At 45.8% G+C, this 22125-nt stretch overlaps 1 protein-coding gene across 1 annotated transcript in view; it reads left to right on the forward strand.

Annotated features, from left to right (window-relative positions):
- Positions 1–22125, forward strand: part of BANK1 (B cell scaffold protein with ankyrin repeats 1) — a 260530-nt gene that overhangs the window by 94398 nt on the left and 144007 nt on the right. The window contains exons 7-8 of the mRNA XM_066632324.1: positions 1627–1769; positions 6958–7081. Of these exons, the coding sequence (XP_066488421.1) occupies positions 1627–1769; positions 6958–7081 (267 nt within the window). The remainder of the gene's footprint in view (positions 1–1626; positions 1770–6957; positions 7082–22125) is intronic.

Here is a 22125-nt window from a genome sequence, read left to right on the forward strand (position 1 = left end):
GTCTGATAAAATGGCAGGTGGCAGTCTTTAAAATGTCATTGATTAGTCACACGATTGCTATTCTCAATCAATTCCTACTATAAAATGTGCAAGCTCATATTTTCTTATTATGATGGAGTTTAGCAAAACGTTCTCTTGTTTTACATGCAGATGGCAGGGGTATCCACATACCTTTTTCTGTTCACTTTTCTGAGAATTAATCATACCAACACCTTTCGCCATTTTTCTTCCTTTGACATTCCCTGGTTGCTAAAATCATTTTGTCCCTCTCACTCCTCTGTTAGTGAACAGAACCTACAAAAAGAGATTAGTATCTGGACTAGAGTTATGCAAGGTTTTTGTCAGGATGCATCCATTGTTTACTAGATTAATGGTACTTGGTCTTCTTGGCTTGAACCAGGCACCTGTAGGCATAAAAACAAACTCTGGTGCTCCTGCGTGACAGGTTTATTTGTAATGAAAGCCTACAGAAAGCTCTGGTCCCTCTCAACTACTTTATTTAGATCTCCCCTCCCCCCCACACACTGCTCTTTGGATTGTCTATAAATAGTTCCACAAGGACCCTATATCTTGGGGTCTCTCTTCTTTGCCTCTGTGAACCCCCTTCCTTTCTTCCAACCTTAAGCTTCTTCAGCGTTTTAACTTCTTACCGTTTTGGGATTCCCTTTGGATTTCTCAGACTCTGATTGGTTAATTCCCCATTCATCTATTTGATAGAAGTATATATCAACCTCTGAGATGACAGTTGGCCGTTCCTTGGAACAATGAGCTGATCCAGTTTTTTTTTCATGCTTAGCTGTTCATCCTCACTATATTGGCATCCAGAAGCATCCTCAGGGTAAGGGAACTTTTGTTCCCTTACTGTGGGGTAAGCCCCTGCTGCCCTGGTGGGTCAACTCAGACCTGTGCCATCAATATTTCTGGAAGAAAGGTTTACGGGCTATTTTAGGTGTGGCTTAAATGTATTGTCCTATGTTATGTTTTATTCTATGTCAATAAAGGTTCCTGCACCTGAATCTTGCTGGAAGAAATCCTCATTGGCTTGGGAAAGTGTATCAGGCCCAGGAAGGGGGTCAAAATTTGGTGTGCACTGCTGCTGCCATACCCACTCTCTTCCCAGGCCCAATCTGCCCTCCTCCCCAATCCCATTGCAGTCATAGTCTTCCCTCTCCCAACCCCATTCCATCATTCACATGCCTCCCTCCAACCCCATCTGTGACCTTTCCTGAGGTGGTGGGTATCCTCCATCCATTGCAGCCCAAACTCAGCCAGGCCACACTCTCCAGCTGAGTCATGTTTCTGACAACTGAAAAGCACACTATGCCATCATAACACAGAGCTTGCACTTAGGATTGGGCCACAGATAAGTATAATGAAAAAATTAAACCATTGGGTACATATTCAGTATGTATATCCATCAGAAATTAGATACTACATACTTCGTCTTCTTTTTAGTATGGATATATAATAATTAAATAGGTGTAATAGAGAGTATGATCATTGGATAACTCTAATATCTCCTGTATGTGAATTTTATACATTTCGTTTGGTGAGCGAAGGGTGCTACTTTTTTCTCTCTGTCGTTTTTTAATTTCTCCTCTGTTCTTTTTATTTCGATTTTATAAGATCTTCCAGCCGGCTTTGTGAATGTAAACGTCTACTGTGATGGAGTCATTAAAGCTATGGCGCAGATTGAATACTATACAACATCTGGGGAGATTGAAAGGATGCTTCAGAAAGTGACTGATCCAATAGCATTTGCTTGTCAGGTAAGTTGACCACCACATTAAGTTAATAAAAAACTGAGGGGAGGGAGGTGGAAAGAGAACTGCCAACATGAGATAAGAGAATGTACATGGTGTAAATGCTGTATGTTGATGGAAGTACAATAATAAGGAATGGATCAATAAGCAGCCATGGAAATGTAACCACCTGATAACACACCTAAGCATAATGTCTCAGCAAGTAAAAATAGATCATTGTTACTCAGTTGCTCCCTGCCCAGTGCCATAAAGGTGCCTGATGGATTCCAGATATGAAGAAAATATTCTTTCTGACTCAGATGTGAGAAAACTTCATAATAAACAGTCATTTGAAGGTTTGATATCCATCATGGCCTAGACAGAAACAGCAGAAGAAAAATAGCCTGCTGAAATAAGTGTAGTGTAGGTAGAAACTGCTTATTTGTTACATATACGTATATCCTGCCTTGCCTTCCAGGAGTTCAGGGCTGTGTATCCTGGATTTCAGGGCTGTGTATCCTGGATTTTCCTCATTTTATCCTCAGATAGCATCCGTTAGCTGGCTTCAGGTGGTGCTATGGCATTTGCATCCTGGACGATTGTGTCCTGGTCAAATGCATCCCAGTCAATGGCATCCCTGGACATTTGCATCTGTTTTGTTGTTTTTTGCATCCCAGTTATTTGCATCCCTCTATAACTGGGCAAAAAACCCCATGTTTTCCCATCTATTCTCTTATCCCAACCTTAACCCTAATCCAAAGCTTCTCAAACTGGGGCATCGTGATGCTCCAGCCTGTGTGCTTTTACCTCTTTACAGGGCAGGGAGGGGGGGATACAGCGATGCGATCCCCAGGATTGCACTGCTGTCGAAGGGGCCAGGGGCTTTCCTTTACTTACACAACGAAGCAGCAGGCTTCTGGGGGTGCAAGGAGCCCCACAACAGCCTCCTCAGGGCTCCCCAAGCTGCAGAGAAGGAAAAAATAACAAGTGCAACCCACTTCTGTTTTGTGGTTGCGAAACCAGAAGTAGGTCACAATTATTATTTTTCATTCTCCGCAGCTTCGGGAGCCCTTCGGAGGCTTCCTCGGGGCTCCCCACACCCCCAGGAGGCTGCTGCTTTGTTGTGTAAGTAAAGGAAAGCAGCAGCAATGTGATCCTGGGGATTGTGTCACTGCATTCCCCTCTCCCCTGCCAAGACGTACCTCGGGAGTTTTACCCAAGGAGTTTGAGAACTCCTGCCTTAATCCTAACTGTACGTTTGTGCAGTGGCATAACTAAGGTGGTGTAGGGGTTAGCAATTACATCAGGCAACAAGCTTTTGGGGAGCAACAAACTAAACTTAAGACTAGTGACCAAAATTGTGAGAACCTTGGTATGTACAAATAATACCATCATGTTATATATCATCAGAAAGGTAATTTGATGCAGAATACAATGAAACAAACTGCATTAGAATATCTGTATTCTATCAAATGTTATGGCCAATGAATCAGAAAATGTAAACAGCTGCCTTATGGAACAAAAAGTGGATTACTTTAATTCAAAACTGACCTCATTCTGAGAGCAATTAATTAAATTTAATTTTTATCGTAGAGGGGCTACAGGTAACCCCAGGTAGCGGATAGATGCCTTAGCAATGCCACTGGCTGGGGATGGGGAGATGGCAGAGCAAGTGGGTGGCGAGCTGCTGGGGGGAAGAAGTGGGTATTCCCCTGATTTTCATTTTTTTTTTTAAACCTGGGTGTGATGTCACTTTTGGTTGTGACATTACTTCTGGGGCAACATTTTGAGCTTGGCACCAGGCTACACGATCATGAGCTATGCCACTGCTTTTACATTTTAAAAATAAAAATGTTCATCTAATATAAATATACATATATTGGGACACAAATGTCTGGAACACAAAAAGAAAGGACACAAATGCCCAATACCCGAATGCGTTTGACCAGGACACAGTTGTCCAAGACACAATGGTCCTGTCACTGCTTAAGGTCACCCAGTGTGCTGTGTGGCTTAATGAAGATGTAAATCCTGGATTCCAAACCTAAAGCTCTATCAGTATGGCTCTGTAGATGACCTGTGTGGTTAAGGAACAGTGCATTGGCAACTCATAATGTAGAATCTGGAAGCCTGGTAAAAGTGCCACCCAAGCTATTTGGGAGCCTAGAGAAAGGTTGATGATTTAAACTTAGAAAGACAAAACCTCCAGATATCCATGTGCACCAGGGATGTGCAGTGTGGGGGCAGCAGGTAAGGCAGAACCTCCCCATCATAGTCCACAGAAAAGCATTGCAGCTGCCTCGCCTGCTTACACCTGAGGAGGCTGTCCTTCCACCTGAGAAAGCAGGTGTAAGGAGAGACTCCTCGGGTGTTAGTAGGCAGGACAGCAGCCTTGCTTTTCCACAGACAACAACGGGGCAGTTCTGCCTCACTGCTGCCCCCACAATGCACATCCCTGATGTGACAGCACTTACTCCCCACTGCCAAGGCGGGCTTTACATTAGGGTGCTGAAGGACACTGCTGAATGAGATGCATGCTGGATCTTTCCCCCTCTTTTTAATACCTTCCTACTCCTTTCCCCTTCTTGACATATGCTGTCAAAGGAGTCTATCCATAGGCAGCCCCAGGGTTTTCATTAATTTTTATTTACCTCCTATTTGCCCTCAGGTCACTCCTCCCCTCCCATTGGATGCCTTTCTGGCACAGCTGCATTGGCACTGGTGGCAGGGGTAGAACTGGGGCCTAAATGAGTTCATTTGGACCAAATGAACTGTATCCTAGAGCAGTGTTTCTCAATCAGAGGTACTCATCCACTGATGGTACTTGAGCTGGTGTCTGATGGTACTCATGGGATCCCCAGACCTCTGCCACCTGCCAGTGAGACCAGCAATGCAGTGCTACAAGCAGTACTAGGAGGCTTGAGTAGATGGGCAGAGCTCCAGCGTGTGCTTTTTACATAATCAAAAAAGCCCTCCTGTCTGCCCTGAGCCTCTTACTGGTGTTTGTTGTGTTGCTTCTGGCTTCCCAATCCAGAAGTAACTGGCATTGACATTATCATCAGTCACTTCCAGTGGTATTTCCAATAGGTGGACCATGGGAAGTGCTACAGCAGGGAACAGACATTGAGAAACACTGTTGTAGACTACTAAAAGAACATACTCTCAGAACCTCTGTCATTTATCTCAGAGAAATCCTGCAAGATGGAACAGGTACCACAAGACTGGAAACAGGCTAATGTTGTTCCGATCTTCAAAAACAGGAAAAGGGAGATCCAAGATCCACTACATACTATATGGTCTGACTTCAAAACTGGGAAAGAGATAAGATTTTCTAACTTCAACAATACGGCCTTGAAGGCCCCTTCCAACTCTGGATTCTGTGTGCAGCCGAATACTGGATTTGGTGGGCCTCTGGCTGATCCAGCAGGGTCGTATGTTTTTATAGAAAGTCTCAAATACAATGCATTTAAGGATTGTTTACCCTCTTTTGTCCTGTTAAGAGGTTTGTACTGCCAGGCAAATATTGTATATTTCAGAATTTTAATCATACCAAACAAAAGAGGCTAAAGGCTCCGTAGGGGAAAGGCTATCTCTGCCAATGTCATAAAGGGAAAATAAAATCTATTGTAGAAGGGGAAAGGACCTGAAATGTCATTTGTCCAAGAGTGGCTAGTCTGCGTGCACCTGACATGTCTATATCGTAATTGCACAGCAAGAACAAAAATAATAGCTGTGTTTGTAATTCAGACAGTCCCATTTTCCTGTGACGGATCTACCATGTCTACTGCCTAAGGCATTACACTCATAACAAAAGGATTAATTAAAAAAATGATGCATTACATTATTAGCCGTTGGTTAAGGGCGGTGGTAAATTCCTTCCAAAATTCCTACACGTTTTTAAGGACATTACTGTTCTGTTGAACTATAAAGGGAAGGCAAGGTGGAACTTGCAGAGTGGACTCCTCACTTACTTACTTATTCTATGATTTTTTCAACACTTTTATATGTCCTTTCCTCCAAGGAGTTCAAGGTGGTGTAAATAGTTCCTTCCCTCCTGTTGTCCTCACAAAACCCTGTGAGGGAGGCAAGGCTGAGTGGTAGCAATTGGCCCAAGGTCACCCAGGAAGCTCCATGGCTGAATGGGGATTTGTACCTAGATCTTTCAGGTCTAAGTCCAACTGCTTGAAGCACTACACCGTCTTGTCTCTCTTAACAATCTTTACTGTGGTGATCGTTATTAATTAAGAAATTGAACTCTTTGAACTTTGAACAAGCATTCACTTATCCCAAGCAGGAGACCTTTCCAATCAAGCCCTTCTCATGGATACAACACATGCTCTGTTGGCATGGATGCATGAGCGGGGAATGAGGGCCAAATCCTATTCAATTTTCCAGTACTGGTGCAACCGTGCCAATGGGGCGTGTACTGCATCCTGTGGTGGTGGGATCGTCAGAGAGACCTCCTCGAGGTATGGAAACTTTTGTTCCTTTACCTCAAGGCTGCATTGCGGCAGCACTGGGGCTGGAAAGTTGGATAGGATTGGGCCCTGATTTAGGTAGGATTGGGCTGCCTGTTGCTTATCTTATCAGAAGGGGCAGGTTTGTATGGAAGAAGATGCTCCTTTGTTGTGTTGCCTGCTTTTAGATTTCAAAGTGCCCGTACCTTGAACATCCTCCATTTACAGGTCCAGCCTATTTATACACGGATTTTTTATACACGGATTTGACTCAACACGAATATCCCCTGCAAATGAGAAGGAATGTGCTGATCCCTGGAGAAGGGGAAAAATGCATCTCTTTAAAATCAGTTAAAAAAACTGAACAGTCCTTTAACAACAGCCTCGTTAATGAGAGAGAGAGAGGGCAGATGGCTGACAATCCATCAATCCTTCTCTCTCCAGTGGACCCCTCCCCTCCCCCCCCCGAGCAAAAAAGGTGATCACTTTGCATTGGTGAAGGGAGGGACTGAGTAAAGCGGACCACTGATTGATGGATTGTCTTCTTAATGACTCTTATCTTACATCACAAAGGTTAGCAAGGCTGTTTTTAAATCACCGGAGCAAAGAAACTCTGTTTTTTAAATTGATTTGCTATAGTGTGTTTTTTGCCATCCATGTGAGCGCTTGAAACGGAATCCAGGCGAATAATGAGGCTCAACCTGTACTCTTTTTTGTTCTCTCTCCTCCCCTCCTTTTTGTTTCTTCTACCTGTACAGGCTTCTAAGTTTTCATCAGCTGAACAGCTTGATAGTATCCTCACATGGTTATTGAAAAGTCCTGTCATTTCTCATGATTTTAGTGATTATCCAGAGGAAGTTCTGGATCGTAATCAACAGATCAGTGAGTACTATATATTCTTTGTAGCGTTTGGAGATAGTACAAAAAACTGTTACTTCTCTTGGCTGGTATCAAAGCAATAGATTAGACACATATAATGATTTCTAATGGTGGGGAGAAAGGATAGAGTAGACAATCCTGCCTTGTTAGGAACTATGAAAATCTGTCTCTGTCTGGTGCTTTGAGTGCTGAATGGGAGGCAATGGATTGCATCTCATGTTTTAAACTGTCTCAAACCTAGGATGCAATGTATAGCTTGCTGTATCCTTAGTTTCACATGAACCGTGTCTAGGTCCATGACTGTGGAAAGCAGAACTGGCATTAGCAGCTGTTCCCAATAGGCCTTCAGTTCCCCACAAGCCCTCACCACTGATGCCCCTGGGGGGACTGGGTTTAACTAACAACCAGTAGCCATTGGATATAATAGCAGACATGGCTTTAATGTTTCAGACCAGCAGACAGTAGCTGCTGGTTAGAACATTGATGCTGCTGGCCAAAAGAATCTAAATATGCTGCCATATCTACTGCCAAGATAAAAGGAAGTGGCCTACCAAAGTAGGAGGTGCTCACTGGAGAGGATGGTAGTGAGGAACTCTTCAAACATGGAGCTGTCTTTTGTGGCAAGAGGAAGAGAGAGAGAGTGCCCTCTATTCCGGGCTACTGGTAGCCTGGTCCTATTACTGAGGATCTGCAGAAGGAAACACACCTGGAGTACTGCCTACAGTTCTGGTCGCCACATCTCAAAAAGGATATAGTGGAAATGGAAAAGGTGCAGAAAAGCGACCAACTAGAATTATTACAAGGAAAGACTACAGCTTTTGGGGCTCTTCAGTCTAGAAAAGAGGTGCCTGAGGGGGGGCATGGTTGATGCATACAAAATTATGCAGGGGATGGTGTGAATGAAACCTAAAAACATTCCTCAGGGTTCTTTTCCAGCTAAGTGAAGACTCAACAGCTAGGCTGCATTTGTTTCAGGAACTTCTTATTTTATTAAAACAGCTGTTTTGTCGCCAGTTACTCAATATCTCTGACCTACTTACACAAGAGCAAGCCCTATTGACCATGATAGGACACAGACAGAACTGTGCTTTGAGCCAGGGATGGAGAGAACAGGCGCCCAGAACATAGAGAATTCAAACTTTTTATACTTTATTCACACTCAATTCTTTTTGCATCATTACAAGAAAATCTGGCTTTGTGCTAAATAAGGTTCTACATTTGGACCAATTAGAACTGCTTCTTTGAGTAGATATACATATTCAACTAATAACTTATGCATATTCAAGAACACAGCATCTTCTTGCAGATCTTTTTCCCTGAGAATTCTTTTTCCCTGAGAATTCACTGCTGCATTCCTGAGGAAGGGGCACCTATTCCTGAGCTTGCACAGATTTCTTACCTCCTTTGCTCAGGATATCCTTTGGAATGTGGGAACACAAGATTTTCAGTTTCTCATGGGAATGCTTTTTCCCATTCTTCCAAACTAAATCAATAGCCTATGAAAGTACAATTGATCACACAATGCAACTCAATAATCAACCAAATAAAATGATTAAAAATGAGTTATGACAGGATCACCGACAAATTGTGACTGCATTTCTTCAACAATGGATAGAGTGGATAGGGAGATGTTCTTTCCCTCTAACGTGGGGGTGTCCCAACTTTTTGGCAGGATGGCCACATCATCCTTCTAACACTGTGCTGGGGGCAGGAAAAAAGAATCAATTTACATTTAAAATTTGAACACATTTGACATAAATGAATATATTAGAGATGAAACTTGCAGATTGAAGGTCTTGCAATAGCTCAAAGCCTACAAAAGGCCTTGTGCAAAGCAAGGCCAGCCTTTCCTATCCTGCTGCTTCACAGATATGAAACAGCAGGTAATGGAGGGAGTCCTCAGTTTGCAGCTTGTGCGAGGGGTTGAACAGTTGGCCCTCACACTGAGAGCGGTTGTATCAGGCTAGCAAGTGTCCGGCAGGCCAGAGGCTCACTGGAGACTGAGAGTTCTCTGAGGGCCGAATTGGAGGTCCCCAAGGGTTGTAAATGGCCCCTGGGCCAGGTTTTGAGCACCCCAGCTCTAACACAAAACCAGGGAATATCCACTAAAATTGAGTGTTGGGAGAGTTCAGGACAGACAAAAGAAAATATTTCTTTACTCAGCATGTAGTTGGTCTGTGGAACTCCTTACCACAGGATGTGGTGATGGCATCTGGCCTAGATGCCTTTCGAAGGGGATTGGATAAATTTCTGGAGGAAAAGTCCATCGCAGTTTACAGGCTGTGATGGGTATGTGCAACCTCCTGATTTTAGAAGTGGGCTACCTCAGAATGTCAGATGCAAGGAAGGGTATCAGGATGCAGGTCTCTTGTGTGCTCCCTGTGGCATCTGGTGAGTCACTGAGAGATACAGAAAGCTGGACTAAATGGGCCTTTGGCCTGATCCAGCAGGGCTCTTCTTATGTTCGTATGAGACCGTCTTCCGCACACATCCCAGCTGCTATGATCACTAGGATGTATACATAAATACTACCAAGTTTGTTTATGGCAGGTACCAGCCTTGAATGTTAGACATTGTCAGTTCAACCTCAAAATCAGTGGTGGATAGTTTCAAGAACTGGTGACCAAATAATGATTTCAACTAGCCACAGATCACTTCAACCAGCCACTTCAACTAGCCATAGATACACTTGCCACAGTGGTTGCCGTGCTTTCTCTTTCTGGTCCCATTAACCACTTCTCTCAAGATATAGAGGAATGAAGCAGGTAAAGGTAAGAGCGGACTGGATTCCCTGAACTACTGTCTTACTTGCTCCTTGCTATCTTCTTATCCAGAGCATCTGGATTCTAAAGGACCTCAGCCTGCATGTGCCTCATGCTGCAGTGAACTGTGTTTATTGAGATAATTGCTGCACATGCATTCAGATTCCCTCTGCTGATACAGAAGATGTAGGTTTACAGGGTCAAGAGTAGTAATTATCTGTAATTACAGTGGGCTCTGAACAAGGGGGTGGGGAATAAACGCTGTCCATTCAGCAAGTGTTAATAGCGAGAAAATAGGCACTTCTGTGTTCATTATGCTTAATAAGTAAAATACATGTGTTGGTTCTGAGTTGATAAAGAAAATAAAGCACATCTCTGCAATAAGTGCGGGTTTGTCACTCAACCATGCTGCAAGGGAGAGGTTTCTGGAAAGCTAGGAAATGGGTTGAAATCTTTATCAGATTGGATGTAACTTTATAGACGTGGCATAGCAAAGCCTTATGTTTATGTACCATTGGGAAAAGCAAGTCCACTGTAATCATATTTAAGTCCTGTTGATTGTAATGGGACTGTCCTTAAATAAGAGATTGAAAGCAATGAGAGAGAAAAGTGCTTAACTTTTCTGGATTGTTCTGGATGGGGCTGGATTGTGCCCCATGATATTGTTTACTTTTCTCAAGCAGTAGTTTATTTTTATTTAGATTTTTTAAAATGTTTATTTTGCTTTTCTTTTCTTTTTTTTCAAAAAGTCCAAACTGGTATGCAAAAAATGCAAAGTGTTTTGTATCGGCAACCTTCAGTCTTGAAAGACTATGGTATCGCGCTCTGAAAGGTGGTTCTGGCACAGCGTCTAGTGTGGCTGAAAAGGCCAATCCGGGAGTGACAATCCCTTCCACACCGGGAGCAAGTGCAGTCTGTCCCTGGTCTGTCTCCCTGGCTATGGGCCTTCCTTCTTTGCCTCTTAGCCTCAGACTGTTGGCCAAGTGTCTCCTCAAACTGGGAAAGGCCATGCTGCACAGCCTGCCTCCAAGCGGGCCGCTCAGAGGCCAGGGTTTCCCACTTGTTGAGGTCCATCCCTAAGGCCTTCAGATCCCTCTTGCAGATGTCCTTGTATCGCAGCTGTGGTCTACCTGTAGGGTGCTTTCCTTGCACGAGTTCTCCATAGAGGAGATCCTTTGGGATCCGGCCATCATCCATTCTCACAACATGACCGAGCCAACGCAGGCGTCTCTGTTTCAGCAGTGAATACATGCTAGGGATTCCAGCACGTTCCAGGACTGTGTTGTTTGGAACTTTGTCCTGCCAGGTGATGCCGAGGATGCGTCGGAGGCAGCGCATGTGGAAAGCGCTCAGTTTCCTCTCCTGTTGTGAGGGAAGAGTCCATGACTCGCTGCAGTACAGAAGTGTACTCAGGACGCAAGCTCTGTAGACCTGGATCTTGGTATGTTCCGTCAGCTTCTTGTTGGACCAGACTCTCTTTGTGAGTCTGGAAAACGTGGTAGCTGCTTTACCGATGCGCTTGTTTAGCTCGGTATCGAGAGAAAGAGTGTCGGAGATTGTTGAGCCAAGGTACACAAAGTCATGGACAACCTCCTGTTCATGCGCAGAGATTGTAATGCAGGGAGGTGAGTCCACATCCTGAACCATGACCTGTGTTTTCTTCAGGCTGATTGTCAGTCCAAAATCTTGGCAGGCCTTGCTAAAACGATCCATGAGCTGCTGGAGATCTTTGGCAGAGTGGGTAGTGACAGCTGCATCGTCGGCAAAGAGGAAGTCCCGCAGACATTTCAGCTGGACTTTGGATTTTGCTCTCAGTCTAGAGAGGTTGAAGAGCTTTCCGTCTGATCTGGTCCGGAGATAGATGCCTTCTGTTGCAGTTCCAAAGGCCTGCTTCAGCAGGACAGCGAAGAAAACCCCAAACAAGGTTGGCGCAAGAACACAGCCCTGCTTCACTCCGCTTCGGATGTCAAAAGGGTCTGATGTGGAGCCATCGAAGACAACAGTGCCCTTCATGTCCTTGTGGAAAGATCTGATGATGCTGAGGAGCCTGGGTGGACATCCGATCTTGGGGAGAATCTTGAAGAGGCCGTCTCTGCTGACCAGGTCGAAAGCCTTTGTGAGATCTATGAAGGCTATAAAGAGTGGCTGTCGTTGTTCCCTGCATTTCTCCTGCAGTTGTCTAAGGGAGAATACCATATCAGTGGTGGACCTGTTGGCTCGGAATCCACACTGCGATTCTGGATAGACGCTCTCTGCAAGTACCTGGAGCCTCTTTAGTGCAACTCGGGCAAACAGCTTTCCTACAACGCTAAGGAGAGAGATGCCGCGGTAGTTGTTGCAGTCACCCCTGTCACCTTTGTCCTTGTACAGCGTGATGATGCTTGCATCCCTCATGTCTTGAGGTACTCCACCTTCTCTCCAGCAGAGACAGAGGATTTCATGCAGCTCAGTGACGATGATCTCTTTGCAGCATTTTAGGACTTCAGCAGGGATGCTGTCTTTTCCAGGTGCCTTGCCAAAGGCAAGGGAGTCCAGGGCCACGTGAAGTTCTTCTAGGGTTGGTTCACTGTCAAGCTCTTCCAGCACAGGCAGGCACTCAATGTTGTTCAGTGCTTCTTCGGTGACTACATAAGTCACCGAAGTGTTAAAATACACATAAACCAAGCAGTTGACTGTTGATGCACATCAGTGTTCTGTTCCAGCAGTCTGATGCAACACAGAAGCTCCTTTCTCCTTCCTGGTATGGTTTCCCCATTCTGTTCAATGGATGGAGCCAAGCTATGCACACAATGTGCGCATGTGCATACTGGTGCCTTCTGTTACTCCACAACAGATCCTGGAGGATATGTAGTAGGACTTGGAGCATGAGCTCCTGTGTATTTAACTTCCTTTCTCAAGAGACAGTTCTGCTAACTAGCACGAAACATTCTGTCCTGATGGTGCAGTGAAAACAGAATAGGTGCCTGGTTCCTACTGTTTCTATCATGAACCCTCAAGCGCCTGTCAGAAAACAGCAGAGATATACTATCAGCAGTCCCTAGACAGGCACTGATCTAGGAAACAGGAAGAACAGCAGAAAGTCCTATATCCATTGCAACATTTGCAGACTGCTAGCCTTTTGTAGCCTTTTTTTTGCATCTGTCTTCATGGCAGAAGACCTCAGACAGATACTGCTGCCCAAACAGTCCCTCTTGACTAAGGAATTAAGGGCGCAATCCAGCCCTTCACTTGGGCCAGTGCAAATCCCTTGGTGTCTTGGCACAAGTCCCGGTGGGCAGTGGGAGGCCCTGGGAGCAGGGGGGTGAGGAGCCGGAAGCAGGACTGGGCAACCCCCATTCCTGAGGAGAATGGAGTGGCTTCAAGCTGCTCTGCTGTCCTCAGACTTGTGCCACTTGAGGAGGTGGCGCAAGTCTGAGGAGACCCATTGGGCCAAAGGCGCCTTACCCGGGGTAAGGGGAAAACCTTCCCCTTGCCTCTAGCTAGGCCACCTTGGGCCCCTATCCTCTTGCCTTGCCTGTTCCAGTGCAGGATAGGATTGTGCCCTAAGTCAGATAGAGGTTGAAAGAGAAGACATTTCAGACCTAATTGACAAATTAAAAAATCAATAAGTCACCAGGCCCTGATGGCATCCACCCAAGAGTTATTAAGGAACTGAAGAATGAAGTAGCCGATCTCTTGACTAAAATATGCAACTCATCCCATAAAACGGCCATGGTGTGAGAGGACTGGAGGATAGCTAATGTCACACTGATCTTTAAAAAAGGGAAGGAGAGGGGACCTGGGAAACTATAGGCCGGTCGGTCTAACATCAGTTCCGGGTAAGATGGTGGAATGTCTCATCAAGGATAAAAAACCACATAGACGAACAAGCCTTGCTGAGGTAAAATCACCATGGCTTCTGTAAGGGTAAGTTTTGCCTCATGAATCTTTTAGAATTCTTTGAAAAGGTCAACAGGCATGTGGATGTGGGAGAACCTGTAGATATTATATGTATGGATTTTCAGAAGGCATTTGATATGGTCCCTTATCAAAGGTTGCTGAGGAAATTCCACAGTCAGGGAATGAGAGAGCAGGTCCTCTCATGGATTAGGAATTGGTTGAGTTCCAGGAAGAAGATAGTGGGTGTCAATGGGCAATTTTCAAAATAGAGAGAGGTAAAAAGTGTACTCAAGGATCTGTCCTGGGACTGGTGCTTTTCAACCTGTTCATAAATGACCTGGAGACACAGTTAAGCAGTGAGGTGGCCAAGTTTGCAGATGACACCAAATTTTTCTTAGTGGTGAAGAGCAGAAGAGATTGTGAAAAGCTCCAGAAGAATCTCTCCAAACTGGGACAATGGACAGCAAAATGGCAGATGCGTTTCAATGTAAATAAATGCAAAGTCATGCACATTTGGGCAAATGATCAAAATGTCACATATAGGCTAATGGGTTCCGAGCTGTCTGTGACAGATCAGGAGAGAGACCTTGGAGTACTGTTGGACAGCTCAATGAAAGTATCAACCCAATGTGTGGTGACAAAGAAGGCTAATTCCATCCTGAGGATAATTAGAAAAATTATTGATAATAAGACAGCTAATATTATAATGCTGTTGTACAAATAGACAGTAAGGCCACACCTGGAGTATTGCATCCAGTTCTGCTTGCCACCAAGGATATAGTGGAAATAGAAATGGTGCAGAGGAGAGTGACCAAAATGATTACTGGGCTGGGGCACCTTCCTTATGAGGAAAGGCTACAGCATTTGGGGCTCTTCAGTCTAGAAAATTCATGCCTGGGGGGGACGGGACATGATTGAGACATACAAAATAATGCAGGGGGTGGATAGACTGAATAGAGAGATGCTCTTTCCCTCTCACACAACACCAGAACCAGGCGACATCCACTAAAATTGAGTGTTGAGAGAGTTAGATCAGACAAAAGAAAATATTTCTTTACCCAGCTTGTGATTAGTCTGTGGAACTCCTTGCCACAGGAAGTGGTGATGGCATCTTGTCTAGATGCTTTAAGGGGGGATTGGACAAATTTTTGGAAGAAAAGTCCATCATGGGTTACAAGTCATTATAGGTATGTGCAACCTTCTGATTTTAGAAGTGGGTTACCTCAGAATGCCAGATGCAGGGTCGGGCACCAGGACACAGGTTGTGATGTTGTCTTGTGTGCTCCCTGAAGCACTCAATGGGCCACTGTGAGATGCAGGAAGCTGGACTAGATAGGCCTTTAGCCTGATCCAGTGGAGTTTTTCTTAACTAATAGGTAATATCGTCTTTGGCAGTGCAGGTAGATGGCTTTGAACCCAGCACAAATTTCACCCATGTTTTGTGCCTACCAGGTAACTACGCTCAGACTGTCCAAGCTGCTACTGCCAATCATCCACTAGGAGCCCAATCCTGTGCTCGGTGGCATGGCACTGTCGCAAAGCCTCACCACCAGGCTTCCACCCGTGCTAGCCCAGCGCTGGCCAGTGCTGGGCTAGCGCAGGGCGGTCGCCCAGCTTCTGCAGCTCGGCGGTCTCCTGGACAGCCAAGCCATGGCATGGTAGGTGGGGCAGGGAGGAGGCGTTCAGGGGAGGGGGGAGTCCGGTGGGGGGTGGAGAGAGGCAGGGGGAGGCGTGCCGGGGGACGGGCTGGAGGTGTGCCATGGGGAGTGAGGGAGGTGGGTCCGTGGAGCTCTGCTCTGCAGGATCCAAGGCGCTTGTGTAGGGCTCCATGCCCTACACGAGCGCCTTTACTGCTGACCTTTTACTGCTGATCTTTTGGTCAGTGGTAAAGTGAGTAGCCCTACTGCGGGGCTGCTTACCTTACCTGGGAGAAGGGGACAAAAGTCCCCTTCTCCTGAGGTGCCTCCCGCGGTAGCCCGGGAGGCGCAGGATCTGGCAGCAGCCCTTCTCAGTGCCGCCGAGCCTGGGCGCCCTGGGCAGGATTGGGCTGTAGGTCAGCTATTTTCAACTGGTGTGCTGTGAAAGGTCTGCACATGTGCAGTGGGAGTTTGGAGCACATCGGTTAAAAATTGCTGAAAAATTCTTGCAGGCTGTGCTGGCAGAGGAAAAGGGACAGACCATTTGTTATTACAGACAATTGCCTAGATACAGAGCCATAGAACCTGGAAGCATCTCCCAGAAGTAACATCAAAGACCATAGAGGTCAGTGTGCTATGGGAAGAAAAACATTGACAATCGCTGGACTAGATGGTGTATGCACAGTCCTCCTACGGTACCATAAGCCACATGTGGTAAGGAAGACTGTGGATGTCTCTGACTTAAAGGTGAACATCAGTCTAATTGCACATTATTATGCACAAATGCTTCTCTATAAGAAAAAAAATGGAGAGATAGTCATTCAAATGAAATTCCTTCCTAGAGTTTCTTACTTTAAATTCCATTGTGCTGTTTGAAGCAACCAAAGCCAAGAAAAGGTTAATGGGTAATTGGAGGGACTTGGATAATAAAAAGTATATAATCTCATCCCAGCATAATCCAGAAGGTCAAATGGTTTATGCAGAGAAGACTTTGATAATATACTGTAACTATGCTCTCTTGATGTTTTATGTTCCTTCAAATTAAGTTGGAAATAATTGACTAGAGATACATAAGAGGACACTTTATAATTCCACCTCAAATGAGGGGTTTAAGAAGTCAGATCACTGGGTCATCTAGCCTAGTATTAGTTTAGTATTGTCTGCTCATGACTGGCAGTGACTCTCTGAGATCTTTTTAACTTTTAAGAGTGACTTCAAGGATTGGCCATTGACTGAAGGCCCATGTCCACCAAAAGGTCCATCCCACATCCTCAGCACTGGTGACAGCACAGCATTCAGTGCAACACCATAAGTTGTGGAAGTCACCATGGAACGCCCAGTGCAGGTCTTCCCTGTCACTGGTTCTGCTTCGACTGAATTGGACCATAACTGATGTCATGAATCAAATCTGGAATCTCCTTTATTTCCCCCCATTCCATTATTGTTCTGCTGGGTCTTTCTTCTAGGTTTCTAGAATTTCAGTATAAATTGGAGGATTTCTAACATTTCAGCCCAATCCTAAACTGTACTAGTACAGCGGTGTCATATGGCCTCCACTGTACCCAACACAGTTTTAGAGAAGGTTCAATGTCTCTTGGGATAAGGGGATATTTTTTCCTTAACCTGAGTAATGCCCCAGCCTGCCCCATGGGGCTGTTTGGATCTCTGCCAGCTATTCAGCTGGTGCTTGTCCGAATGGCCCAGTGTAAAGCTAGCCCAGTCCAGGACGGGAGTTAGGATATGGCAGAGGAGGCATCTACTGATCTTGCCCCCATAGGCCTAATCTGCCCCTCATTCTGCCCCCCTGCCCAGAAACGCCACCTCCCTGCCACCCTCCCCCTTCCCCTGCATGACTTGGTGACATACTTACCTCCAGTGGTGATCAGGCCTCTGGATACAGTGCTGCTGGGATGGTACAGGCCTCCCCGCAGGCACTGCTTGCTTGCACAGTGTCACAAACATACTTACAGTTGTGCTGACCCAGCACAGAAATAGGATTGTGTTCTTAATTCATAAAATTAATTCCTGAATCAAATCATGCATAGTTTCTTAGCATTGCCCTCATCCTCAAAGGCAACTTTTCTGCCTTAGCTATGCATACATGTGCATCAAGGCTATTTTTATTGCAGCAGTCACATGTATGATTATAGCTCTTTTGTTTTTGTGCAGTGTTGCACCAACATGCAGTTAGTAATGCCTCTTTTCTGCACCTTAAGATGAACACAGGAAGCCCTCAAACGTATTTCATCCTTTTCCTCTATAAGTTCTACAAGTAAATGCAGCAAAGTTTTTCTCATGGTGGGGGCCTTTCCTTTGGCGCTCCCTTCCAAGGGAGATCCAAGTGGCCCCCTCATTTTGCTAGTGCAAGCAATTCTGTGTGCAGGCTTTGCTGGCTTTCAGCTGAGAATCCAGTGTTCTTGATCATGCAGACTGTGCTAGATATGCCCAGGCCCTGTATAATCAAGCACTATATGCGGAGGTCAAGTGATAATGCATGAAATCTCAATTTCTCCACCCAGTGGTGTAGCTAGAGGGGGTGCAAAGCACTAAGTTTTGCGGGTGCCTGAGTGCATTGTGCAAGCAGCCCCTCCCCCTCGCTTTCTGATCCATCCAGGTGGTGGGAGCAAAACGCCGCGAGGCATGCCACTGCTTCCACCCATGTGTTCAGTGTAATGTTTGAAGAGTGCTTCATTATTTGTTTTGTGAGGCACAATTCAGGTTTGTCCTGACATATTTTGTGTCTTGAGTAATACATAGTTTCTTTTTGCTGTTCTATTCAGTTGCTATAGCTCATATGGACACAATCCACATGTGGGGGGGGGGGGGAAGAGCATAGCTCACTTAGCTCTGCCTCCTCCTTGCTGATACACTCCTGAAATCTTGCCCTCCCGCTTTCCCCATTCACAATATTTGTCGACAGGGACAAATGCTGAATTTATGCAGAGGATGTTCCAGGATGTCAACTGCAGGGTGGAACACACCCCATGTTCATTATTTGGGGAGGAAAAAGACTAAGCAGCAAGCTCTTGCTCAGTGGTGGACCTCCCCAGCCCCGCGCCTGGGGAAAAGGTCCACGAAGGCACCCCCTCACAGGCTGTCATTGCCCCCCCACATGAAAATCCACACCCACTCACCTGAGGCTCACAGAGCCTTGCATGATCTAGCACTGCATTGGGGAAATCTCTCTGAAATTCCCCAATGCTATAAACCAGAGGTGCCCAAACCCTGGCCTTGCAGCCCTCAAGGTATCTCAGTGCGGCCCTCAGGGAGCCCCCAGTCTCCAATGAGACTCTGGCCCTCCAGAGATCTGTTGGAGCCCACACTGGCCCGACGCAACTGCTCTCAGCGTGAGGGTGACTGTTTGACCACTTGCGTGAGCTGTGGGATGAGGACTTCCTCCACTGCTTGTTGTTTCACGTCTGTGATGCAGTAGCGGCAGCAAAGGAAAGGCCAGCCTTGCTTTGTGCAAGGCCTTTTATAGGCCATGAACAACTGCAAGACTTTCATTCGTATAGTTAGTAGGCAACCTTCAGTCTCGAAAGACTATGGTATCGCGCTCTGAATGGTGGTTCTGGAACAGCGTCTAGTGTGGCTGAAAAGGCCAAATTGGGAGTGACAATCCCTTCCACACTGGGAGCAAATGCAGTCTGTCCCTGGTCTGTCTCCCTGGCTATGGGCCTTCCTTCTTTGCCTCTTTGCCTCAGACTGTTGGCCCTCTTCAAACTGGGAAAGGCCATACTGCACAGCCTACCTCCAAGTGGGCCGCTCAGAGGCCAGGGTTTCCCACTTGTTGAGGTCCACTCCTAAGGCCTTCAGATCTCTCTTGCAGATGTCCTTGTATTGCAGCTGTGGTCTACCTGTAGGGCGCTTTCCCTGCACAAGTTCTCCATAGAGGAGATCCTTTGGGATCCGGCCATCATCCATTCTCATTACATGACTGAGCCAACACAGGCATGGACAACCTCTAGTTCATGCGCAGAGATTGTAATGCAGGGAGGTGAGTCCACATCCTGAACCATGACCTGTGTTTTCTTCAGGCTGATTGTCAGTCCAAAATTGTGGCAGGCCTTGCTAAAATGATCCATGAGCTGCTGGAGATCTTTGGCATCGTGGGTAGTGACAGCTGCATCTTCGGCAAAGAGGAAGTCACGCAGACATTTCAGCTGGACTTTGGACTTTGCTCTCAGTCTGGAGAGGTTGAAGAGCTTTCCGTCTGATCTGGTCTGGAGATAGATGCCTTCTGTTGCAGTTCCAAAGGCATGCTTCAGCAGGACAGCGAAGAAAATCCCAAACAAGGTTGGTGCAAGAACACAGCCCTGCTTCACGCCACTCCGGATGTCAAAAGGGTCTGATGTGGAGCCATCGAAGACAACAGTGTCCTTCATGTCCTTGTGGAAGGATCTGATGATGCTGAGGAGCCTGGGTGGACATCCGATCTTGGGGAGGATCTTGAAGAGGCCATCCCTGCTGACCAGGTCGAAAGCCTTTGTGAGATCTATGAAGGCTATAAAGAGTGGCTGTCGCTGTTCCCTGCATTTCTCCTGCAGTTGTCTAAGGGAGAATACCATATCAGTGGTGGACCTGTTGGCTTGGAATCCGCACTGTGATTCTGGATAAACGCTCTCTGCAAGTACCTGGAGCCTCTTTAGTGCAACTCGGGCAAACAACTTTCCTACAACACTAAGGAGAGAGATGCCACGGTAGTTGTTGCAGTCACCCCTGTCACCTTTGTTCTTGTACCTTTGTTCTTGATGATGTTTGCATCCCTCATGTCTTGAGGTACTCCACCTTCTCTCCAGCAGAGACAGAGGATTTCATGCAGCTCAGTGACGATGATCTCTTTGCAGCACTTTAGAACTTCAGCAGGGATGCTGTCTTTTCCAGGTGCCTTGCCAAAGGCAAGGGAGTCCAGGGCCACGTGAAGTTCATCTAGGGTTGGTTCACTGTCAAGCTCCTCCAGCACAGGCAGGCACTCAATGTTGTTCAGCGCTTCTTCAGTGACTACATTTTCTCTGGAATATAGCTCAGAGTAGTTCTGCACCCAGCATTCCATCTGCTGCACATGATCCTGGATGACCTCGCCTGTGGCAGACTTCATTCATATAAGTTCATCTTTAATATATTCATTTATGTAACCCATAATCCAATACGGGTTACAAGCCATGATGTGCATGTGCAACCTCCTGATTTTAGAAATGGGCTATGTCAGAATGCCAATGCAAGGGAGGGCACCAGGATGAGGTCTCTTGTTATCTGGTGTGCTCCCTGGGGCATTTGGTGGGCCGCTGTGAGATACAGGAAGCTGGACTAGATGGGCCTATAGCCTGATCCAGTGGGGCAGTTCTTATGTAAACATAAGTAAATTTATTCAAATTTTAAATGCAAATTAATTCTTCTTCTTCCCCGGTCCTTGACACAGTGTCAGAGAGATGATGTGGTCCTCCTGCCAAAAACTTTGGACACCCCTGTTATAAACTGTGCTTCCAGAAAACCAGAAGCACAATTTCTGACCCTGCCAGGAGCCTCAAAGAGGCTTCCATGGGTTCCCATAGGCTTGCGCCTGGGGCATTTGCCCCACCAAATACAATGGTAGTTCCGCAACTGCTCTTGCTTCCACACAATGCATGGACTGTGTCTGTGAGAGGCTTAAACTGCAATCCTATTCACACTTTCCTGGGAGTAAGCCCCATTGAGTACAATAGTACTTACTAATGAGTAGTTATGCATAGTTAATGATTGAATAGGGCTATTACATGTTGCTAATTTGGATGGACTTCTTTTCAAATTGCTTTTTCTGTTATTCTGAGCACTCAATCTATGCTCAGAAGACAATTGAGTTTTATTAGCAAACATACACACACAGATTAGGACTTCTCATTTTCTTCCCAGAAAAAAAATCTATGCCAGCATTTCTTAAGGTTTGTCCTCCATTGTTCCACTTCACACAGTCCACCTATTCAAAATACCACTGGAAGTAACTGGTGATGCCATCATCACCAGTAACTTCTGGGTGGGGAGGCCAAATGTGAAACAACAAATGCCAGTAAGAGGCTCTGGGTGGACGGGAGGGCTTTTTGGAGCATGGAAAAGCATGTATTGGAGCTCTGTCCACCGAGCTGAATCTCCTACAGCTGTTTGTTGCATCGTGTTCCTGGTCTCACTGCCAGGTAGCAGGAGTTCAGAGGTCCTGCGAGTACCACCAGACATCACCTCAAGTACCACTGGTGGTACCCATACCACTAGTGGAGAAACACTGATCGATGTTATTGTGGATGAGTTGTGTGTCGTTTTCCTATGTCTTTAAAATGCATCTGCTTAACAGCACAATGTCTGCTACTGACATTCATTCAGCAGCTAACAAGAAGCACCATGTAACAAATCAATTGATTTCAATTTACCATCTTCACACACATCCCTTCCCAAGTGGTAAATAAACAAGACAAATTCTAACTGCCTGACCTGCTACTTCAGAACAGTGTTTAACAACCTTGTCCCCAAATGTACAATGACTGTACAGCATGATCCAGACGTTTAGCAAACCAATAAACTTCACATATTTTACCTACAGTTGTTATTCTGTGCCATGAAAAGAAGCGATTATATGTCCAATTACTACAGTGTACTCCCTCTAGAAATCCTGTGTTTAAGTAGGCAAAAAAGGGCACATGTGCATTTAAAGCTCACATAAAATATGGAACAGCCAGAATGCTTAGACTGTGAAACTGTCTTTCCAGGGAGGAGGGTTATTATTTCTGCAAAACATGATTCC

Source organism: Tiliqua scincoides, chromosome 6, assembly GCF_035046505.1.
Source record: "Tiliqua scincoides isolate rTilSci1 chromosome 6, rTilSci1.hap2, whole genome shotgun sequence".
NCBI classification, from domain to species: domain Eukaryota; kingdom Metazoa; phylum Chordata; class Lepidosauria; order Squamata; family Scincidae; genus Tiliqua; species Tiliqua scincoides.